The sequence below is a fragment of the Convolutriloba macropyga genome, chromosome 6, assembly GCF_964194025.1.
Source record: "Convolutriloba macropyga chromosome 6, txConMacr16.3, whole genome shotgun sequence".
NCBI lineage: Eukaryota > Metazoa > Xenacoelomorpha > Acoela > Convolutidae > Convolutriloba > Convolutriloba macropyga.
The window spans coordinates 50,936,358-50,957,318 of record NC_134473.1 but is presented as its reverse complement, the minus strand read 5'-3'; the positions used below and the strand labels follow the sequence as shown (position 1 = coordinate 50,957,318).

The 20,961-nt window shown below is 34.8% G+C and overlaps 2 protein-coding genes across 2 annotated transcripts in view; both read right to left on the bottom strand.

Moving 5' to 3' along the window:
- Window positions 1-17,401, bottom strand: part of LOC142341339 (dopamine receptor 4-like) — a 37,512-nt gene extending 20,111 nt beyond the window's left edge. The window contains exons 1-2 of the mRNA XM_075392266.1: window positions 17,125-17,401; window positions 6,551-6,627 (exon numbers count right to left, since the gene is read on the bottom strand). Of these exons, the coding sequence (XP_075248381.1) occupies window positions 6,551-6,627; window positions 17,125-17,401 (354 nt within the window). The remainder of the gene's footprint in view (window positions 1-6,550; window positions 6,628-17,124) is intronic.
- LOC142341023 (wee1-like protein kinase 2-A) overlaps window positions 17,351-20,961 on the bottom strand; it is a 99,469-nt gene continuing 95,858 nt past the window's right edge. Inside the window, exon 20 of the mRNA XM_075391844.1 lies at window positions 17,351-17,424. The gene's annotated coding sequence lies outside the window, so the exon portion shown is untranslated. The remainder of the gene's footprint in view (window positions 17,425-20,961) is intronic.

Here is a 20,961-nt window from a genome sequence, read left to right as displayed (position 1 = left end):
AAAATCACTTGCTTTTGGGAGCACTTAAAATTTTGAGTTGAACTTAGTCAGCAGATTGCCAAATGTTGTGAGAAACACACTCGAGTGCCTCATAAATTAGAAAACAATGAAACTATGCTATATGTCAACATATATTGATAAATTGATAATGATTTTTACGACTCGGAGTGCCTCATAAATTAGAAAACAATGAAACTATGCTATATGTCAACATATATTGATAAATTGATAATGATTTTTACGACTCGGATTATTGAAGAAGTCCTTTTTTTAATCAATTTTATTGGAATGATTTTGGAAGCGGGAAATGAAACGCGTGAAAAAATTTGGAGTGATTTTGGTGCTGAACAAAAGTGAAGAGCGGAGCAAAAAGAGAGTGGTTTTTGTTCATACCGCTGTTTTTGAGAGAGCGAGAAATTGATGTGTGAAATAATTTTCTCTAAGCGAGCGAAATTTGTTTGTTCACCTGCGGCTTTTAAAAGCAGTTTTTTACAACTTTTGGTGGTTATGAGGTTTGATTATGATGTTGTCTTAGTATTAGGCTTGTTTTGATAAGAATTGAAGGTTTTAAGTAATTAATTAGAGTTTAATGCTAATTTGGAGGTTTTTGATCAGTTTTGCTGATTTTTAGACGAAATTTATTTTTTTTTGTCTTTTGTTAGTTTAATGCTTTCAGTGGGAATTGAATAGAAGCTTGTTACTTAAGGAATACTCAGATACCAATTGACTAAAGTTCTCTTGGTAAAAATCATTTTTTGTATGAAAAATGACAGAAAAATTGAGAAATAGCAAAAACATTTTTCTTATTTTTTTGCAGTTTTTCTTTTTTTTTCAATCTTAGACAAGTTTCCTAACCTATTATGACTTGCCCATTGTGAGCTTTTCATTGCTCTAACTGCAAAAAAACTTTATTGGGTTTTATGTTTCCTTGTACTATTTAAAAAAGACTCATTAAGTTTTTCTAGTTTTTTTTGTTCAGTTTGTTTTTGAATGCCGTTTCTATTCTTCTTTTTATTTCTAAGGAAGGTTAAAGAGAATTCGTTGACCTTAAAATATATAGTGTTTCTTTATCTCCAATTTTAAATTATTTCGTTCAGTGAGGTTAATCACCTATGATCAATGCCCTATAAAAATCAGATAAAGTGCAACGTTAATTTACCAGAAATCCCGATGAAAATTTGTTGTGAGCTTTATAAAAGTTTCCCCAGTAAAAAAGTCACAAGATCTGATATGTATACAGGTTTGATCAACTATCGCTAAGACTGTACTTGTGTTGAACTTTAGAGAGAGAGAGAGAGAGAGAGAGAGAGAGAGAGAGAGAGAGAGAGAGAGAGAGAGAGAGAGAGAGAGAGAGAGAGAGAGAGAGAGAGAGAGAGAGAAGATTTGAATAATTTCATCTTGTGACAACTCTTTTAATTGTAAAACTTGAAAGAAGTTCAACAACTTTATAATAGGATTTCTGGTAATTGAACATTGCGTTTTATCTGAATTTCAAAGGGAGGCGAAGATACTAGGGTAGGGGATCAATGTTGTAAAAATTGTTTTAAAAATGTATTTTTAAGTTGGCGTAAATTGTCCTCGAATGTGAATTTTTTTACTCTGTAAAAATAGAGGATGCAGACTTACTTCTGCCGTTCAGTATACTGATTCAATTTAGCGACGTGAAATCTTTGAAAGCTTAACTCGAAGTTTTTACATATTCAGTCTCAGTCGCTGACTTTATTACGTTGTCCCATTTCGCGTAATTTTAATTTGTTACCTAAAATACTTTTGCGTCCACTTTATTGAGTCATAATTTCTATTCAGTCAAAACAGTAATTGAGATTCGTTAGCAAAAGTTATTATTTATGTCAAAAGAAAGAGCCAACACCCAGTTTGAAAAAAGAACTCCCTGGATTCGCTTTTGCAAATCTTTACCGAGTTCATCACAGTTATTGCACTATCAGGAGCAAATGGACTATAAATTTAGACAAGCGATAAAAAAATGTTTCACACAAGTTTTGATAGCACAATGGTGCACTGATCGAAAAAGTTGCCAGAAATAATAACAATTCTATCACACATCTTGACTCAGCATTTTGATCAATACTGGCGCAAAATTTACTGCCTTGAATTATGAAGATAGAAACAGAAATGGGATTTCGAAAACCATCTTAATAAAAAAAATGATATAACAAAAAACTCATTTTTAAGCCTAAGTTGTACCAGCCGACCAAAACGGCCAAAGCGTTAAAAAAATAGAGGTCTGGTTTCAAGAACATTTAAGCTGAGTATTTCTGCTTTTCGAAATCATCTGTTTGATTCGTAAGATATGCTCTGCATTTGATTGTAAAAAAAACTAAATTTTGGTCGTTTGAACTCAAACAGACTAAACCGACAGAATGCGTAGTTTCTTACTGAGGTAATATGGAGTGATTGGCGTGAAAAAAAATGTTGGTTTATTCCATAGGATAATACTTTCTTTGTGCTCCCAAAAACAATTTATCTAATAGTTATTGATAAAGTATACTCAAAGTAAAGTACACTCAAAATTTATAGTACACTCAAGATAGATAAAGTAAACCCAAATTTAAAGTAATTGCCTTAAGCTTCCAATATGAATTAAATACCAACAATGTCTTTAATTGAAACCATACGTCCGACCAGTTTATGATGAAAGATATTTCGCATTTTTCTGTCTATATCATTCTGAGCATCTCGACTAATTTACAGATTGAAAACGAGGTTGGTTTAAAACAAGTATTACAATGGCCTGATCAAAATTAAATTCAAGCGAAGGTTTGAATTAAACAAGGAAAAAACCGTTGAGCGGTGAAAATTTTAAACAATGGAATGAAAATATCTGTAAAACAAATCAAAATGGAACGAAATAGAAACTGTAAAGGACATTTGTGCAAAACTTTTAAACAACCAAGAACACTAATATTAGCTATCGTTGCTCTAATTTGGTATGCAATTTCAGCTAGACTCTAAAATTATGTTTAATTTTGCTTTTTAATTGAAATCCGTTGAACTGGATAATAAGGCAAGCTCACAATGAACTTTTCTAGCCCAATGCATGGACCTAATGACCAGGCTCTATTGGTTGATCCCCTTTATTTTCGTTTTTCGAGGGCTATAATGATGCCTGCTAGAATGTACTTCATAGAGACGCATTGTTGTAAGAAACCAAAAGCAGAAAAACTATTGCGCTGCTTTTGAAAGTTAAAAAATCAAAACGAAAAAGAATGAAATAGAAAAAACATACCCGGCAGATTGCCGGAAAATAGCCACCATTGATTCCCATAACTCTATTGGGATTGAAAGAAAAGAAAATATCGACAAAAATTGATTTTTGTATAAAAACATTTTTAAGTGCGATTTATTTTGATATCATTTCATATTTGAACATACCCCTGTCTCTCAGTGAGAGGCTACAGGGTCTAGTTTCAATACCAATAAGCATTATAGATAGTAACTAAAACTTATGAGAACAAAGTTGATTTGATTTTTCGGGTCTTTCCCATTATAGCCCCCCATGAAAATATAGCCCCCCCATTATGGTATATTTACCATGATTGGGGGACTATAGGTTATCTGACCACTAAGCTGGGGGGGCTATAATGGGAAAGACCCGATTTTTCTATACTGATTTCATTTTTTTTATACTGACTCTCTTCAGACTTTGATTTTTTTTATACTGAATCTCTTCATTTTGGATTGTTTTGCTGAGCGGCTGCTGTTTAAAAGGACTTTGAGGAGAATGACAGAAGAGTGAAATTAGCCTAGAGAAGTCAAAAAGATTTCACGCAAAATGGCGAAAAAGTTCGACGAAAAAAAACATAGCAGGACAAGTCCTGACGTACAATTCAAAGAATTTTCATTGACTAAACAGAAAACTAGACAGAAAACTAGACCTAGAACGGACTATGAATGGATTGGGAAAACCATTTAGAAAAAAAATTCGATCCAAAAAATCGAAAAAACAGTAAAAATCAAAGTGAAATAGCCGCATGTGAACAAAAAACCACTAGCCAGAAAGCGAATTTTTGTTCAAACACCGTTTTCACACTGTAAATAAAATTTAGAGCGAAAAAGTTTCACTTCACAAAACCACTCGCTTTTTTGCTGAACTTCCTGTTTCGGCGTGACCAAAATCACTACTCCAATTTGACTTCAAAAATCATGAAAATGTGTGAACAGATCTTAAAATAAAGACAGCGCCCCAATACAATTCAAGTTCTTTGAATTGTAATAAGAGCGCTATAATAGCCGGATGCGAAGATGAGGGCGGCTATTAATAAGGACGATTCAGCATCTAGCATTCTTTATCTTATTATCAAACTATAGTCTAAATTCGATAATCAATCAAATTTTCACTGAATTCCAAAAACTTGAATTTTATGATTGAATTGCAGACACGAAAAAACCATTTCACCCGAAGTAATACTAAATACAATTGCCTCGCTTTGCACAGAATGTCATTCCAGTAATTAAACTAGAAAAAGGCAAAGATGCAATATTTGACAAAACCAGCCAATTTTATAAAACAACATTATGTAACGTTATAGCGAGATGTTCAATGCTTTATTTGTCAAAAAGATGGTGCCATAAACATTGAGTTTTTAGAACAAAAAAATCCTATTAAAGATCCAAAAACAACGAAATTAAATAAGAAAATGCCAAAAATAACCAAAACAAAAAATTGAGAAAAATGGGCCCATTCTACACAGGAAACGCGTTATTAAGCTCAAAAAAATTTTAGAATCAGTTTTGAAATTTACCGGAAAATACAGTGAGATAGAGAATATTTCTCAACTGATTTCTCAACTCATCAAATTTCAAGCTGTTAGACAAGATTACGTAACCTCAGCGCACCGGATTTACAAGAAAAATGTTAATGTTAAAGTTACCGTCAAGAAAATTGTGACGAAAACGTCGCTGATGTAAACTAGGTATACAGTTCTTAGCTTAATGGTTTAATGTCAACAGGCGTGTTAAGTAATATCATTTTTGCTTCTTTGTAATAGTTTAATTATCACAATTTAATTTCTGTTTCTTATATTCAGTTTTCCTGTTTGAGGCTGAACTGTTGAGCACTGGCACTTTTTTTATATAAGCTTCATTGACATATCAACAGGTTGAAACGTTTTCTTCAAATATAAAATCTCCCTCATGTGCTGAATTTATTCTACTTGTTTGAAACGAGTTTTGTAGTTTTCAATATGATGTCACCATATGCGTTCCCGCGTTTTTCTGTATATATATATATATATATATATATATATATATATATATATATATATATATATATATATATATATATATATATATATATATATATATATATAAGCACCAGTTTCTCAAAAACTAGTTTTGAAAGTCGAAACGTCATTAACTGAACGCAATGCATCAAAGTATTTCTTTCAGAATATATTTATTTCACTTGGCAATTTTACTGACCTACGTCATTAGGTTAAAATGCTGATTGAGCACTAAGAACTTTTGGTTCAAAAACCGCAAGAAAATTAATACTCCTCTTCAAAAACGATAAAAGAATAAGGAAACTAAAGTAAGTGAACTCAGGTTATTGTACTGATGTCCAAAGGCTTAACATAATATTTAGGTCAGTTACTTAAGAAAACCGTCCTTTTATCTGCAACAAAGGAAACAGTGATAAATGTTCTGCAGCCTGAGGAGCTAACTGTATGCCCCCAACTTGAGATTCAAAGAGAAAATTATATACGGAAAAATTTGATGTTATTAAATATAGCAAAAAATTGGCTGACTTCAGACGATTTACTGCATTGAATGGAAGATAATGGATTTCCACGTGCAAGTTTCCAAGATCTCAGGAAGATCTTAGAAATCCTTACGAGGGGTCGTGAAGTGTGGCTTTAGCTACAACAAATCAATATGCATGACGACATTTACAAACAATACTTTTTATAAACAGTGCACGGAAACAGATAAGCCTAAAATGATTAGCAGGATTCCTTTCCACTATAGCCCCCCGCAAAAAATTATAGCATTCTAGCACCCATTATGGCATGTTTACCCTGATGGGGGGCCCTATACGTTATACGACCACTAAGCTGGGGGGGGGCTATAAAGTGAAAGACCCGAATAGAAGATTGAAAGACTTAGAATTGAGATTTCTTGTGTAAACAAGAAATCTCAACTCTAACTGTGATAATCTGCTATTCGGGTCTTTCACATTATAGCTCCCCTCCCTCCCCCAGCTGAGTGGTCGTATAACGTACAGGGCCTCCCATCAGTAACATGCCATAATGGGCGCTATAATGCTATTATTTTTTTTTGGGGCGGGGGGGGGCTATAATGGGAAAGAATCCCGCTAATCATTTTAGGCTTATCTGTTTCCGTGCACTGTTTATAAAAAATATTGTTTGTAAACGTCGTCGTGCATATTTATTCGTTGTAGCTAAAGCCACACTTCACGACCCCTCGTAAGGAATTCTAAGATCTTCCTGATATCACGGGGAAATCCATTATCTTCCATTCAATGCAGTAAATCTTCTGAAGTCAGCCATTTTTAACGCATGCAACTGACCTTTCTTTGGTTCACATGTCTCAAGTATTGTATGTCCATTTCCAAGTCCTCGTTCCTCTCCTTCGCCGTGTTCCATTCTAAAGAAACATTTCATACCAATAAGTTGTTGCCTGATCATCAGATGTAAATAATTAAGAACAATTAGATTTATATTATAAAGCTGTGTTTACTTTTTACCACAGTCTTATACAGTCAAAGTCATTTTTCGTTAATAGCATGTAGGTTTCAAAGGGTGCTTTTCATGAAAAAATGAGAGAATTTTGTTAGTTTTGGATTTGGAGGAAAGGAAGAATTGCAGTTTGTGTACACGAAAATTCAGTGCACCCTGATAATATTCTTTCTCAAAATGCGTCTAATAAATATAACCTACGACAGAAATCTCGGAACATGTCTAACTTTATTCTTACACCCTTTGACATTTTGAGCGCTCGATTTATCGGCTATTGTATAGAAATACTGAAAAAAGAAACAACCATGTTTATACTACACATTTTCAATGGGTTGGCTTAATCTATTCTTTTTTTGAAACAATTAAAAACGTAACCGGCAAATTGCCCGAAAATGGACGCGTTTGATGCATATCGGGATTGAATCAGAAAAAGAAAAAAAGAAGAGACAAATTGACCGAAATTTTTTCTGTTTTTCTGTGTCAAAATTCAATTGGCGTGCAGTTTCAGTTATATTCTAAAACTACTTATTTTGGGCTTCTAAACTGAAAGTTAATAAACCTAATACCAATTTCAGCTACCAAACACTCTTATGAACTTTGATAACTTAATGCAGTATGACTTAATGACCGGGCTTTATCGGTTTGTCCCGTCTCTTTTGATTTTGATCTTTTGACATTCACCGTATTCACAACATTGCGTAATTCAATGTATGCAAGAATTTGAAATCCATTCGATTGAAACAGTGGGTGAGGTAAGTCAGAAGTGAGAAAATCGCAACTTATGTAAAACAAAAAACGTGCTAAAAAGGTAAAGCGAATAAAAAAACACAGCAGGACAAGTCGTACAATTCAAAGAATTTTCATCGACTAAACAGAAAACTAGACCTAGAGGGGACTATGAATGGATTGGGAACACCATTTCTAAAAAATCGGAAAACAAAAAACACAAAATAAATGTCAAAATAGCGCATGTGAAAAAAAAACCAGCGAGAAACAGAAATTTGATTCAAACAAAAAACTAGGACTAAATGATCTCTGAATGGGTTGGGAATACCAATTAGAAAAACATGACCGACTAACCTCGGGCGAATCGCTCTCAATCGACCGGTGAGCGGTTGGCTTTGTCAGTACCTAGCCACTGTTTAGTGAGTTTAGCTTTAGCTTGACTGAAGGGGCCTGAGATTAGGGTAATGGACGATGACATCAGGCCACATAACAGCCGCTGAAGTGCGGCATCAACAAAAGAATTAAGGAGGGAGAGAGAGTGAGAGAGAGATTAAGCGTGAGCAAGAAGGAGAAGGAAAGAAGCGCCAGCCAACACACACACATAGAGAGAGAGAGAGAGAACGAGAGAGAGCTAGCAATTTTTCCATGATGAGATTCGATTCTACAACTTTTTCCACATTTTGCAGTAGAGAAAATAATCAAAAACATTTTTTGTCTCTGAATTTTTCTCATGTAACCCATCTGCAAGACTTAGAAAGCTTCGTTGGTCAGTAGTGATTGTTAAACTCAGAAAAGGACAAAAATTTTCAAAAATTTTAAAAACAATTGCAAATTTTAACAAAATCTTGCTAAAAATCGTGATATTAGTATCTTCAGAGCACCATTCCACTGTCTCAAGAGACCATCTAGTATGCCTATTTCAAGCCTTAAGAAGTTTCACTGGCTGATAAAGATCCATACAATTGGAACAAAATAATAATTTTTCAAATTTATTCAAATTAAAATTAATCAAAGTATTTAAGAAACTCGAGTCATAGAGAAAAGATACCCCTTCCATTAACTCTAGAAACAAAGCAGCAGCTTAGTATCAAACCTCGAAGGAGGCTACTTGGCTCTTGAGGCTGGAAAAACCTTTACAAAATGACAATTTTAAAAAAACATGAAGATTGCGAAAAATTTTTCTATAAAATGCTAAAACTCGTTAAATGTTAAAATCTTTAAAAAGACTCCATTGCGTCTAGAAACGATACAATAACTTGTTATCAAACTCTAGAGGAGGTTCCTTGGCTCTTGAGGCTAGGTAAACCTATAAAATGACAAAAATTGTCAAAAAACTTGAAAAAATTGCAAGTTGTATAAAAACAAATCGATAAAATTTGTGATATTAAAAAGTTTCAGACCGTTCCAATACCACTAAAAACTATGCAGCTACATATTGTTGAAACCTTAAGCAGGTTTTCTGAACGCTGAGGCTGAAAAATCTTGAATAATGACAATAAATGTTAAAAAATCTAAAAAATTCTAATTTTTTCAAAAAGAATGCTAAAATTCGTGATGTTAAATTCTTGAAAAAAACACCATTACGTCTAGAAACTAAAGAGTAACCAAACATCAAACCCTAGAGAAGGCTCCAGGGCTCTTGGGGTTGGATAAACCTGAAAACAGACAACAATTTTCAAAAGCCTTCAAGAAATTTGCAAGTTCTTTCCAAAAATTGCAAAAACTCGCATAGTAGAAATGTTGAAATCATTCTATTACCACTAGAAACTGTGCAGTAACCTATTATCAAACCATAGAGTTGTTTTCTTGACATCTAGGGTTGATAAAACTCAAAAAATTTGATAAAAACCTTTACAAAAAGGGCAAAAATTTTCAAAAAACTTGTAAAAATTGTTAAAATTTTGTGAATTTGCGTTTTTTTTAGCAAGCGGCTGTTCGTCAGTAAATAGCCATTGGCAGATGGAGTGCTGATGGGGTTGGCAACAATTGGGTGGGTGGGGGCAACAGCGCGGTGTGGGGGTGGGGGGCAATAGTGGGGGGGGTCAACTTTTTTGGGGGGGGGGGGTTTTAACCTCTAAGAACCGCTCTTCACTCCATAATTACACCTCTCCAAAACATTTTGAGCTGAAACAGAGCTAAAAAGTTCTAAGAGCACTTAATGCCCGCTGGGCGCTACCTGTTTATTCCGTTTTTGAGGACGAAAAGTCAAAAGCGTCAGACGAAAAATCGGTCAAGCAAAAAATCGCATAAAAAAAGACCGACAGGACTAATATATTTGCTACAAACTTCGATTGAGAGCAATTAAAAAATCCAATCCAAAAAAATTGAAAAAAACAGTAAAAATCAAAGCGAAAATGCCGCATGTGAACAAAAAACCACTAGCAAGAAAGCAAATTTTTGTTCAAATTTTTACTTCAAAAAAAGAGCGAAGAATTTCACGCCGCAGAACCACTCGCTTTTTCGCTCCACTTCATGTTTCAGCGTGACTAAAATCACTACTCCAATTTGACTCCAAAAATCGTGAAAATGTTTGAACAGATCTTAAACAAAACGACAGCGCCCCAATACAATTCAAACTCTTTGAATTGTAAAGAGGAGAGCGCCTAAATAATAGCCGTTGGAGAGGCTGACGGAGAGGCTATTAACAAGTTAACAACGAAATAACCGACTAACTTTGGGGGAATTGCTCTCAAACAACCGGCAAACGGTTGGCTACGTCAGTAGATAGCCACGTTTTAGTGCGGCTAGCTTTATCTTAATTGAAGATCGTGAGGTGAGCACAGCGGGAGGTTGCACCATGGGGAGTGTAGTTGGCTGCACAAGGCCCTTACGGGGTGGAGATTAAGAGTGGCGGTGAAGTGAGAAGGGGACTGATGTGGGGGGGGAATAGGAGGTGGTTCAACCTCTGAGAACTGCCCTTAACACCATAAGTATACGTCTCCATATCAGATTCTGTGAATTGCATACTTAGAAACTAGTTAGCTGAAAGGCTCCAAGAACACTTAAGGCCCACTGGGGGCTACTTGTTCATCCCGTTTTGTGGGACGAAAAGTCAAATGGGTCAGAAAAAAATAGGCGCAGCGAAAAATTGCATAAAAAAAGACCGAGAGGACTTATATAATTGCTACAAACTTCTTGTGAGAGCAATTAATCAATATGGTATTTCAAATCAATCAAGAACATCAATTTTGTTTGAAAAAGTCACATAAATTTTTTTTCGAATTGTTTTCTCCTCAAAGTAAAATAACTTTTGAAAGCTCCCACGCTACTATTCAAAGAATTTTTTCATGCTCTGTGACCAAAAAATCTTTCAACGTTTTTTAAAAAAGTTTTCGATTTCTTAATCATTCGTACAAATAACAATCATCGAAGAAAAGAAACTGATGAAAAAAAACTGTTCGCTATCTGGCTTGCTAGCTGTGGGATTTAATCACGGCGTCGTCCGCCACAAAAAACCCACAAATATACGGCGACTGTTGGGTCAACAGATTGGATCTCAAGTTAAGATTTTGTACTAAGTTTTTGTTGCTTACGCGTGGTTAGGACTGGAAGAATTCTGCACAATTTTAGTCAGGTCTTTCATGAAACACTAGATTGATAGTTCTAATGCCTTCTTATGGCTCTTCTATATGAAAATTTTTTAGAGCTGTTCGTTTTTGCATAGGATAGTTTTCTAGACTCTATTGTGCTTTTTGGAGTCTCAGTGGCTATTAATTAGCATTTTCTAACGTTTTTTTTTTGAAAAAAATTACCAAAGTTCACATTAGTTTGTAATTCTTGTTCATAAAATAAAGCATAAAATTGTAACACGTTGTAAATCAATGGAAGTATTTGCGAACTAGTTCTAAATTTAGGCAAAAGTTTACAACTTTTCACAAAATAATGCAAAATTTACAAATTTTGACATAATACGGCAAAAGTTCCTGAAATTTTGAAAAAAAATGTGTAAGAATAAGGCATCTTTTTTGAAAATATTTACCTTTTTTTTAAACATTTTCAAAAACTTTCTATTAATTTTTGACTAGGGTTGCCACGCTCAAAGTTGCCAACAAAGTGCGCGTTTCACTGTCTGAAAATTTAGGTGAAATAAAAGTAGTAGCCAGAACTCTTGAACAAGAACAAACTTTTGGCAACAAGTTAACAGAGCTCTCTTCTACACAACTTGTATACCTATCATCAATTTATATTAGGAACTCTATCTAATTTGCATGTGACCCAAAGAGTGCTTATCGATAAAACGCTCATATTTTTTCGTGAGTTTTTTTGGTCAAAATTTTAAATTGTTTTGACGTTTTGATGGACAAGCACTATCTGGCTGTTAATTAATCAGTCTATAAAATTAAATGAGAACTATTGTTTAAAGGATTTTGGGGAGCATTACAGACTAGTTCTGCTACCAAATGCAACATGATCAAAAGTAACACACATTCTCAAAATGACGTATTTTGTTGAACATGTTTTCGATCCGCCCTTTTCCCTAAACTTCTAAACAATATTAAAATTTGTTGAAATTTGAGTTTAAATAGCTGAGGGAAGAATGCGAAATATTTAATGATCAATTTTCATAAAGAGAAATTTTTAGGAAATTAATTTTTACCAATCACATTCCAAACAGAGAGACCTTTCAGAAAATAGCTTTTTTTTACCACGTTTCATCCAGAGGGAGTTTTCAGATAATAGGAATTCGTGATCACTTTTCAACAAACGCGGATTTTACAGAATTTAATAATTACTGGCCACTTTTCAAAGTGAGCAACATTAAGGAAATAAATAATTCCTGGTCATTTTTCATACAGCGGGCTTTTCATAAAATAACAAAGCAATCACTCATTCTTAAAAAAATAACCCGGTATACTTTAAACTTTACTAATTTATTTGGAATTACAAATTGGTCTTATTGAGCCGCCTTTGACAATTCTTCAAATTGTTATAGCAGTTTATAGCAGCTAAATGTTAAAAATAAAATAATTTTTTTAGTTATTTTTGTTTAAAAACCATTTTCTTAGGAAATTTAATAATTAGTTTGAGTTCTTTTGATGCAGTTGTTCGCTTCAATAAATAAATTTTATAATCAGTATTGAAAAATGGTATAAAATTCAACTAAAGTTCAGTATAAAGTTCAAACGTTGAAATCATTATGTAGAATGAATAGCTATGAACTAAGTATTTTGAATATTTTGGCACTGTCCGCTCACTTTGATATTTTCAAAGCGTCCTTGAAGTCCGATTAGTAGCTACTTAAACGAACAAAAATAATTCTCCTATTTATGAAATTCAAGGGAAATAGCGTGTTGAGATTGACTAACAAAACTGGCTAACGACCGGCGAGCGGTTGGCTTCGTCAGTAGCTAGCCACGGATTAGTGAGGCTAGCTTTAGATTTTTTGAAGGGGCGTAAGGTGAACGCAGAGGGAGTGCTCCGCAGAGGGGGTGCAAAAGAGGATTGAGGGGACTAATGTGAGTCGGTAGGTGGATGGGGTGTGGGATCAATTTCTAAGAACTGCCCTTCACACCACAAATCTTCAAAACAATTTCTGTTTATCCAATACTTGAAGACTAGTGGGCTAAACGGCTCTTGAAAACTTAATGCAAACTGGCGCTACCTCTTTATCTCGTTTCTGAAGACAAATGTCAAATTGGCCAGAAGAAAAATTGCATATAAACAGGATTAATAGATTTGCTACAAATTGCTTTTGAGAGCAATTAACAATGATTTCTCAAAAAGCGCCTCTTAAATTTTTTATAATAAAAGCAATTCTACTATAACTCATTGTTAATGAGGCTCAGAGATGATGACATTACGGCATATTACAGCAGCTCAAGTGCCGTGTAAACAAAGAGAGAGAGAGAGAGAGAGAGAGAAAGAGAGAGAGAGAGAGAGAGAGAGAGAGAGAGAGAGAGGAGAGAGATGAAACGTGAACGAGAAAAAGAAGGAAAGAAACCATAACCAACAGAGAGAAAGGAGAGAGAAAAAATGTTTTCCATGATGAGATTTGACTCTGCAACTTCTAGTTTTCTAGCCTTGTTCGTAAATAAAGCAAGTAAATGCGTTGAATAAAAAGTCTTTAACTTTTGATTGTTTTGCTGACTTTGCCCAGAATAATATGTTGGGTTGGGCCGCCCCTTCCATTGTCCGAAAAAAGTCCATCTGGACCATTCCTTGGTGTAATTGTAAATTGATATGAGTATTCAAAACAACCAGTGAAAAAACGCATTGTTAAGCGCAAACCGGTCACCGATCGTACAACTTTCTTTGATTTCATACATGATTCCTAGAAATCGTACTGGTTATATATGATTCTTAGTAATCCTACCAGGTCATACATGATTTGTTTGATTTCTTAGTAGTCATGCAAAGATCATAAAGGATTTCTCGGAGATCATACAAGAATAATACAAAAAACTGGAAGCCGAAAAACTTTATAAATTTAATTTTTTCATAGAAAGTTCAAAAAATCCTTGGAATTAATACAAAGTCACAGGTGGTTCATAAAACATTAACTGACGACTAAAATTCCTGTATAATGTAGTAATTAGGCACTTGAATTTAAAATTTTGTGTAGTCCAACAATTGACTATTCGGGTGCACTAAAACAAACAATGAATCAGGATTTAATACGTAATTAAAAATGATTTAAAAGTTAGATGGAAGATAAATTTATGTTATTTTCTAATGAGTGAGCATTCATTGGTATAAAATGGCTTTAGTCATGAAAACTTTAGTCACTTTTTTCATTTAACACGCACTTTTGCAATAGGTACTGCACTTTAGTGTCTTTTGGCGGATCACAGAGTGATGCCTGGGAATCACAAATGTGATGCCTTACCGATAAAAAAATCAATTCAAGGAAAAAAGACGCATGATTCTTGGTAATCATACGGGGATCTTGTGATATCTTTGTAATCATACGAGGTTCATATATGATGGTTTTATACTAGGATTTCACCAGTAAGAAATCAAGCATGGTCAGTATGAAATCTTATACAATCCTTGTGAGAAAAAAACTTCAACCTGGGAGGTTTTTGAGAACCACACTTAACGCCATGAAATGTATCCCCGTTACCGCAAATTGCATGTTTAGAGAGGTGTCAGGACAATTTACCCAATGCCATTATACCCAATGCCAACATGCCCAATGCTATTATACCCAATGCCAATATACCCAATGCAATTATTCAATAATTCGACTACAAATTAGCAGTCGCTATTACTCGTGTGTTTTAACATACTTAATGGCCCGTGGGACTTGATATAAAAACGTCGGGCGAATTGCTCTCAAACGACCGGCGAGCGGTTGGCTTCGTCAGTAGCTAGCCACGGTTTATTGAACCCAGCATTAGCTTGATTCGACTCTTCAACTTTTAGTTTTCTGGCTTTGTTAGCAAACAAATCAAATAGAAAACAATTAAAAAATTTGCAAATTATTGCAAAATTTGAAAAAGCTTCCAGATTTCGCAGTGAAAATGTTCACAACGATTTTTTCCTTCCTGAATTATGTCAAGTAATCCATCTGCAAGACTTGAAAAACTTCATTGGCTAGTAATGAAAGTTAAACACAGAAAAGGACAAAAACACACAAAAAAATTTTGAAAACAATCACAATTTTTAACTAAATCTTGCTAGAATTCAAGACATTGAAATCTTCAAAACCATTTCATTGTCTCAAAAGACCATCCAGCATCACTATTTTAAGATTTAACTGGTTTTACTGGCTCAAAAACATACATAAACTTGGACATAATAATTTTTCAAAAAGTTATAATTTTATCAAAAAGTGCTAAAGCTGGAGTCATTAAAATATTGATAAAAATTCCATGAATCTAGAAACTATGCGACAGCTTTTCAAGAAGACTTGGAGGAGGTCCCTAGGAAACTGATGCCGAAAAAAAAAGATAAAAGAGTAAAAAAGACTGAAAAAAAAACTTGAAAAATTGCAAATAATTTAAAAAATTGCTGATCTTAAAATTTTGAAAACCCTCCGTTACATCCAGAAGCTTTGCAGTAACCTCAGCTCAAACTCTAGAGGAGGTTATGTGGCCATTGAGGTTGGAGAAACCAAGAAATTGACAAAAAAAATTCAAAAAACTAAAAAATTAGAAAATGCAAAAAAAACTGCTAAAATTTGTGATAAAAGTTGTAACTAATCCATGGCCAACAAACATTTTAAAGTAACTCATTATCAAACCCTAACGGAGATTTTCCGTTGGGCTGAAAAACCTGAAAAAAATGACAATAATGACAAATAAACTGATAATAGCGATAATAAACTGACAATAAATGTTAAAAAAAATTTAAAAATCGCAAATTTTATTGTAAAAAAGCTGAAATTCGTGGTGTTGATATCTGGAAAGACAATTCATTACATTTAAAAATTATACAATAACTACCTTTTACCCCTAGAGGAGGTTTCTCGAGTCTTGAGGCTGGAGAAAGCTAAAAACCAACAAAAACTTGAAAAAAAATGCAAATTTTATCAAAATAAATTGATAAAATTTGTTAAATTAAAAAATTGAAAGCTATTCCATGGCAAACAAAATTTTTGCAGTAACTTATTATCAAACCCTTAAGGACGTTTCTGGCCCCTGCATCGGGAAAGAAGTATATAATTAGAAATAAATGTCAAAAATTTTGAAAAAAATGCACGTTTTGTCATAAAAAGGCTAAAATTCGGGTTGTTAAAATGTTGAAACCATTCCACTACCACTCGAAACTATGCAGTAACGTAATATAAAACCCTAGAGGAGGTTTCTTGACACCTAGGGTAGAAAAAACACAAAAAAATGACAAAAATTTTCAAAAAAATTTGAAAAAATTTGTATAAATTAGTATAAAATAGCCTGTTTTTAGCGATTGATTGTTCGTCAGTAGCCACGGGAGGAGGGTGGTTGGGGGGGGGGGGGGTACTCCGGGGGTCTGATGGAGAGGGGGTGGGCAACAGTGGGCTGGGGGGGAACAGCGCGTTGAGGGGAGGTGAGGGCAATAGGGGGGGGGGGGGGGTCAACAGTGGGGGTGTCGTCAACCTCTAAGAACTGCCCTTCACAACCTAAGTATAAGTCTCAAAAACAGTTTGAGCTGAAAAGCTCTAAGAGCAGTTAATGCCCGCTGGGTGCTACCTGTTTATCCCGTTTTTGAGGACGAAAAGTCAAAAGCGTCAGACGAAAAATCGGTCAAGCGAAAAATCGCATAAAAAAAAGACCGACAGGACTAATATAATTGCTACAAACTTCGTTTGAGAGCAATTAATTATCACAACCGAACATGGGATTAAATTATCCGCTTGTTAAATAATGTTAACAATCGGTTAACGTTGTAATAACTATTTTCTGCTAATTAGTACTCGGATTATGGAACGAAAATATCAATGTGAATAATAATGGCATTGGGTATTTTGGTATTGGTTGGGTATAATGGCATTGGGTATTTTGGCATTGGGTATAATGGCATTGGGTAAGTTGTCATGTAACCGTTCAGGGACTATTAAGGCTTAAGGCTCTAACGGTACTGCTCAGGAAATTAATGCCCTCCGGGCGTTACCTGTTTTTTCCAATGTTGAAGACAAAAAATCAAATGGTAGGATACAAAAAAACTGTCAGACAAAAGCTCGCATAAAGACCATCAGGACTATAATAAGTGCTACAAAGTTTGTTTGAGAGCAATTAAACAGTTAAAAGAATCTTACTTCTCTTTAGTCGTCCTGTTGACCTCACAGAAGCATTAAGCATTGGAAGTGACACCAATTGTTGAGCAGTTGGCCTTCGAAACGGATCACTGCCAATCAAACCAACCAGGATTTTCTCCAACTCCGGATTAAGTTGTCGAGATTTTAGCAAGTCTGGGTTCTGTATCAGCATGCTGAACAAGTTCACCTTGACATTATTGCCATTTTGAGCTACCATCCTGCATTCGGGCATTAGACAGGTGGCAGCCTCAATCACTGATTCGCCCAGAGCATACATGTCGGTGCATGTGGTGGTGGCATCTGTAGTTGTGTCAGGACAATTCACCGGAGGATAGAAAATTCCCAAAATATTTTTTTCTTAACATAATTTTCTTTATTCTCCTACCCAAGACGATACTGGTTAGTTATCTTGGCGGAAGTTGTCCTGCATGATCTTGAAAAGTTTCGAAGAAAAAAATGTTGCAGGACGATGTATTTTCTTGCAAAATTTGGAAGATTGTTGCTAGATTCTTTAGACGTCAAGTGAGATATGCAGATGCATTTGAACTCAAAAGATCCTGAATTTTAATAAAAGTGATTAAAAAAGTTGTTTTTGCAAAATCAGAAAGAAACGACCACTGGAATTGGTTAGATAAAAATTGAATCATAAACCGTCTAACGTCGGAAAAATTGTTCTCGAATGACAGGAGGCGCAATTTACTTCAGGAGTTGTAGCCTGGATAAATTTTTCTTATGCGTGCTGAAACATCGGATGATGGTAGAATCCAACCTTCACCTCCTGAGTCCACTCCCTTCACCTCGCTGGAGGAATTAACCTCTCGGCTATCAGGAACTGGTTATCGAGACCCTAACAATCGGTTTTGTTTGATCAACAGATTTTATTTTGGCGTTAGAGCAATTGAAATCACTCAAAAATCAAGATGAAAAGTGTGAAATAGTCACTTGAGAAGTCTAAGATTATTCGGATCTATTCTTCTCTCCCCACTTAGTGAGCATAAATCATTTATGTTCCCAAAGCGCGCGTAATATTTTCTTACATAGTAACGTGCCGTATAACAACATATAAATTGTAACTGGGGTTCACGAAAAAACTGGGTGACAGAATATATCCGATTATTCTAGAAGAAAAGCGCAAAGTGGTCAATTTTTTCAAAAAAATACACACACGTTTACAATAATTGCTTCTCATTCGAGAGCAATTAAATAGCAAGAAGTGTCTCAAAGTTTTTTCATTGGGTACTATATTTTATTTGGTTCGTAAATGAGTTGAGTTCGGTTGTCAAATTGGAAGACAAAAAGTTCGAAACTAGTACCTTACAGTATTTGCTTAACAGTCAATGCACGCGCTTTACGAGTTTATCCAGTTTGTTTTAATTTGGCTCTTTCGCAATTGAGTTTTCACTACGATTAAACATTCAACTGTTTCATTGAAAGGAAATATTTGGAATCCTTTTAAATGAATCAATAGGGATAAAAATCAGAACTATTATACAAAAAAAATTTAGGTAAATTGCAAAAAAAACGTGAAAAATTATCCTGAAAATCCTCATTAAGCTCCGAATGAAGGTATCCATTTAGGTTCGAAAATGTAGTCACAATCCAAAAACGCATATGATTTGATAAAGAATTTTTTTGAGTTGTCGACTGCACTGACCGTTGGGATTGAAACACCTAAAAAACAAACCAAAAAAAATGATGGTAGCTTAATCTTTTCTATGTGTCAAGAAGTGTTCTAATGTGGTCCACAGTTCCATTAGATTCCATAAATATGGCGAATTCAGTCATTAAATTGGAGGATCATAATTGTATTATTAGAACCAAATGGCAAATTGCTCTGACGAATTTTGCTACTTCAATGCACTGTTCTCAAACATTGGGTCTTAGTGTCCGGGTTTTATTGATTTATCCCGTTTTCATATATTTCCTTTTTGACCTTGAACGTATGTTCGTAGAAGTTTTGAACGAATTCTAAATCCGATTCAGTTCGAAACAAAAATTGAAGTAAGTTAGATGTCGAACGCGAAAAGTGGTGACCTATATAAAATGACAATTAAAACAAATAAAAAAAGCGTGAACAAAACGATTCCCTGCAATTACTCGAAAAGTAGCCGCCGCTGATTCTCATGGCCCTAATGCGATTTAAAAGATTGACTGCTTAACTAAGAAGGTCAAAAATGAGTGCCATGTCTGTTGATTTCTGTACTAAATTTCTTTCTAAATGCGAGAATACAGGGATCAGTATCAAAAAAACATAGCCGTCAGATTGTCGGAACGCAGCCAACGATGACTCCACTGACAGCGTTGGTATTAAAGTAGTTAGAAAAAAAGACGAGAAAAACTGTGGGCAGCATAAAATTTAGGATCGTCCGCAGTATACTCGTAACACTCTTCTTTTGGCATTTTGGTAACCTACTGCACTAAGTCTTTAAACAGTTAGCCTTGATTCCCCTATTTCATTGGTTAATCCCATTTCTTTTCATTTTGCTTCTTGACCTGGACCGTATTCTCAAAAATTTGCTGAAAAATTCTATATTCCATTCAGTTTAAATAGTAAAGGATGTAGGTCAGAAGTCAAAATTGAAAAAGTGATTTATAAAAAAAAAGACAAAAACGCATAACAAATTAGGAAAGGAGAGAGTCTAAATAACAGCTTTTGACAAACTGTCGGCAGAGTCTATTAAACATAACCGACTAAACGTCGGAAGAATTGCTCTCGGACGACTAGTGGGAGCTGTAAACAATAATGCAGCCTGCTTCAGTCGGGGGGAGGGTGTCTAAATGGGACTAAGAAATTCAATAGTGGGCTTCAAATAACCACCTTAGAGGTTAACTTATACCACTATTAAGATTTAAAGTGAAAAATGGCACCAGTTTCGGCGCAATTTTCATTTAATTTTCAGTAATAAATTGCCGCCAATTGAGATCAGATGCTTGAAACTATAATTGAGAGAGAGTTTTAGATTATGAGAAACGCAATATTTTTGATCACGCGAAAGTCAAAGGCGTAAAAGTAACTCGAAAAGTCCAAACCGTCAAGCAAAAGTTTTGATAAAAAAGACACACACACGTTTACAATAATTGCTATAAACTTCGTTCAAGAGCATTCAATAAACATAGAAAACTAACGTTGGGCGAATCGCTCTCAAACTACCAGCGAGCGTTTGGCTTCGTCAATAGCTAGCCACGGCATAGTGCTGCTGGCTTTAGATTAATTGAAGGATCGTAGGGTGTAGGGTGAGCGCAGCGGGGGTGCAACGCAGCGGGGGTGCAAAAGTGGATTGGAGGGACTATATGGGGGCAGTGGGTGGGTCGGGGTCTGGGATCAATTTCTAAGAACTGCCCTTCACACCATAAAACAGTGAAAAAAAACTTGAATAATGACTAAATGTATAAAAATTGAAAAATTAATGGCAAAAATTGTCAACAAAACTGCTAAAATCCGTGACGTTAAAATCTTGCAAGACATTCCATTACATCTAGAAAATATACAGTACCCTTTTTTCAGACCCTAGAAGAGGTTCCTTGGGGCTTGAGGCTGAAAAAGCCTAAAAAACCTCAAAAATTTCAGAAATTTGAAAAAAGCAAATTTTATCAACAGTTGCTAAAATTTGTGACACTAAATAGTTGAAAAACTATTCCATGGCCAAAAACAATTTGGCAGTAACTTATTACCAAACCCTTTAGGAAGTTTTCGGGCCCCTGGGTCTGGAAAGACCCGAATAAGGAAAAATAAATGTCAAAAACTTTGAAAAAAAATTACGTTTTGTCAAAAAAGGCTAAAATTCGTGTTGTTTAAATTTTGAAACCATTTCAATACCACTAGAAACTATACAGTAA